The sequence below is a fragment of the Temnothorax curvispinosus genome, unplaced genomic scaffold (assembly GCF_003070985.1).
Source record: "Temnothorax curvispinosus isolate PA1 unplaced genomic scaffold, ASM307098v1 QBEX01018282.1, whole genome shotgun sequence".
Lineage (NCBI taxonomy): Eukaryota > Metazoa > Arthropoda > Insecta > Hymenoptera > Formicidae > Temnothorax > Temnothorax curvispinosus.
Genome location: NW_020228062.1, coordinates 1 through 2,954, shown reverse-complemented (window position 1 = coordinate 2,954; position 2,954 = coordinate 1). Strand labels below are relative to the sequence as shown.

Below are 2,954 nucleotides of genomic sequence, written 5' to 3'. Positions count from 1 at the left end.
GCCATTGCGACCAAGTGCCAAACTCTGGTACAGAAATACTCGCCTCGCCTTAACAGTATGAAACTCTCTTCGGATGAATCCAAGGAGCTATCACGTTGCAGTTTATCTGCGCTTCCTGTAAAGTATTCTAAGAAGTCTATTTCTCATCACAATATTTATTGCAATGACATTTCGTACTTTGAGTATTAATGTATTTATTTTGTATTATATTAATTATACTCTATCTTTACAGAATGAAATACTACAAAAAATATTTAAATACTTAGATCTAATAACATTATGTCGCATGAATGAAGTAAATTATATGCGCTTTGATAATTTAACACGGGATCCTCTACTCTATAAACGTTTGAACATGCGAAATATTGGATCTAAGAAATATATGTGCAAATTATTTTGTTATTTTACACCTAGATGTAAATATTTGGAACAATTAGATCTTACAGGAAGCTACTTTGATGTTAATGATTTCGTAAACTTTCTTAATAATTGTGGCAGTTGTGTAACGCATTTAAGATTAAGTCAATGCAGTACGCCCTCAAGACAGAATTTAAATCCTGTGCTACAGGAAATTGCAAAGACATGCAAAAATTTGAAAGGTATATGCATATAGTATATGTATATAATTATCAAGATTATGGGTAAATTGCATAACAACTAATGCAAATTTTTTTTAGAATTGGATCTAAGTTTTGCTGAATTAATAGACGACAAAGGATTTTCGTATCTCGAGGGGCTAAATAAGTTGGAACATATAAACTTCTGTTGCTTAAATATAACAACAGAAAGTTGTTGCAAAATACTGCGAAATAATCAACGGTTACGTGAGATTAGACTTCAAGGAGACCTTATAATTGATTTCATTATAATTGAGTTGGCAAATTCGTGTCCCGACTTGGAAGTAATAGAGTTGGGACAATCGTCTAGTAACGAGGCAGAACTGGAGGGATGGGATCTTACGTTACAGGGTGTTTATGCTCTCGAGAACTGTAAGAATTTACAAAAAGTGACCCTTGATATGTAAGTGTGTGTGCTACATTTTCTTTTAAAATACACATTATTGTATTCTTTATTGAAATTTGTTTGCTTCTCTTGCGAGCATCTTGAAAAAGTTACATGAATTTTTTCTTCGCAATTAAAATACTGTACTAATTATATGATTTTTGTTACAGTTGCGGTTATGAGGATATGTCAGATGACCTATTTAGATCACTTTCGTCTTATCAACACTTGCAAGAAATTTATTTGAGCGGTTATTTTGTCCTCACTGATCATAAGTTGGAATTACTAGCGCAGTGCAAAAACTTAAAAAAGTTATTTTTTGAATGTACGAAAATAGATATACCTAATAATTATTCTTTTATATTGGAACTATTTCCTAAACTACAGGAGTTTTATCTCATACATTGTTTTATAAATAATCAATTTATAAATCAATGGATAGAGAGATATCCGCATGTGAAAACATTATACGAAGGCTCGGATAATAGCACAGTGTTAGATGACGTTTTAATGAGGTCTAGAGACGTCTAGAGACGACTAGAGACCTCATTAAAACGTAATTTAACGTCACTGTGCTACTGCAGCTCTGATAATTGATAGATAGATTGTAAAAGAAGTTAATGCCTAAATAAAAACAAAAGTCGTATTTATTTATAATTTTGTTATTTTCGAATACTTCTTTCTGTTTCTTTTTTTTTTCATAATTTGACTTTTTGGGCAATGATCTCATTTTTTTAGAAATATTGCAAAAGCTACATTAATAACATCGTCAGTAAATTCTTGGTTTTTCTTCCGCAACCGCATGTCTCTTTCAAGAATTCGTTTAAAATTTGATCTCCTGTGTGCACGATTATTATGCAGATAATCTAAAATATTATTGTCAATTGGTAACATTATTGGTAGTAATATAGCAGACGTAAAAATCATGGAGCACCTCGGAGTATTTTTGAAGTGTGCTGAAGTGATATATGAAGTGCTTATTTTATGCAAATATCTTTTTATTTGGAAATGGCACGCAAGAATTCTCAGCGTGTCATTTCTCGCTTCTGACGTCACCATTAATCTTACGTGATAGCGGAAAGAGCCCAAGAGCCTTAATATAGTTTGCCTTAATATTTCGCTAAACAACTATATTTTAAGGAAGCAAAAATGACCATCTGCCAAAAGAGTCAAATTACAAAAAAGAAAAAAGAAGATAAAACTGTTCGAAAATAAATTATAAATAAATGTGGATGTCTCGTTTTTATTAGGCATTAACTTCTTTTACAATCTAGTTCGCTAGATAATTTTTAAAAAGTAAATTGCTACATATATAATATATGTATATATATATATCCCAAAAGAGTTAACAAAACTATTAAAATTATCATTCAAGTGTATAGATGGACACATGCGGATATCTTTCCTTCCATTCGTTAACCAAACAATCATCAATGTTACAGGATAAGAGATGAAACTCTTGCAGTTTTGAACATTGTTCCAAAATAGTAAAACACTTATCAGGTGTAACAAGTTTCACCCAATAAAGTTTTAACTGTTTTAAGTTTTTGCACTGCGTTAATAATTGAAAGAATCCTGTGATATTTTTTTTATAGCCACAGTTTTTAAATAACTTTCTGTGAAGTTTGTGTTGTAAATTTTTATATTTTGTTGAAACTAAACAACTCATCAAAGCTATCCCAGTAAGCAAGAAACATTTCAACTACATTGCAGCAACGCGTTAAATGTTAATTGATGTTACTTGCTTACTGGGATACATAATACTGGTCGACATATCAGATGCGGATTGGATTTCTCGAATAGTTTCCTGATTTTTAGCCGCTGAAATTCAAATCTGTCAGTGAAATTTTTCTGTTACATTTGGTTTTGACCTCAAAAAATTGAGGTCAATGTGCAAAAAAAAGGGGCACGTATAAAAAATACTTTATTATTATTATATTTCTTTATATTAT

The 2,954-nt window shown here is 30.9% G+C and overlaps 1 protein-coding gene across 1 annotated transcript; it reads left to right on the top strand.

Annotated features, from left to right (window-relative positions):
* The first annotated feature begins 11 nt into the window (after positions 1–11).
* On the top strand, positions 12–1,533 carry LOC112468300 (F-box/LRR-repeat protein 2-like). Its single transcript, XM_025037422.1, has 4 exons — positions 12–117; positions 233–599; positions 678–1,020; positions 1,173–1,533. The coding sequence occupies exons 1-4, from the start codon at positions 58–60 to the stop codon at positions 1,531–1,533; spliced, it is 1,131 nt and encodes a 376-aa protein (XP_024893190.1). The 5' UTR covers positions 12–57.
* Positions 1,534–2,954: the final 1,421 nt, after the last annotated feature.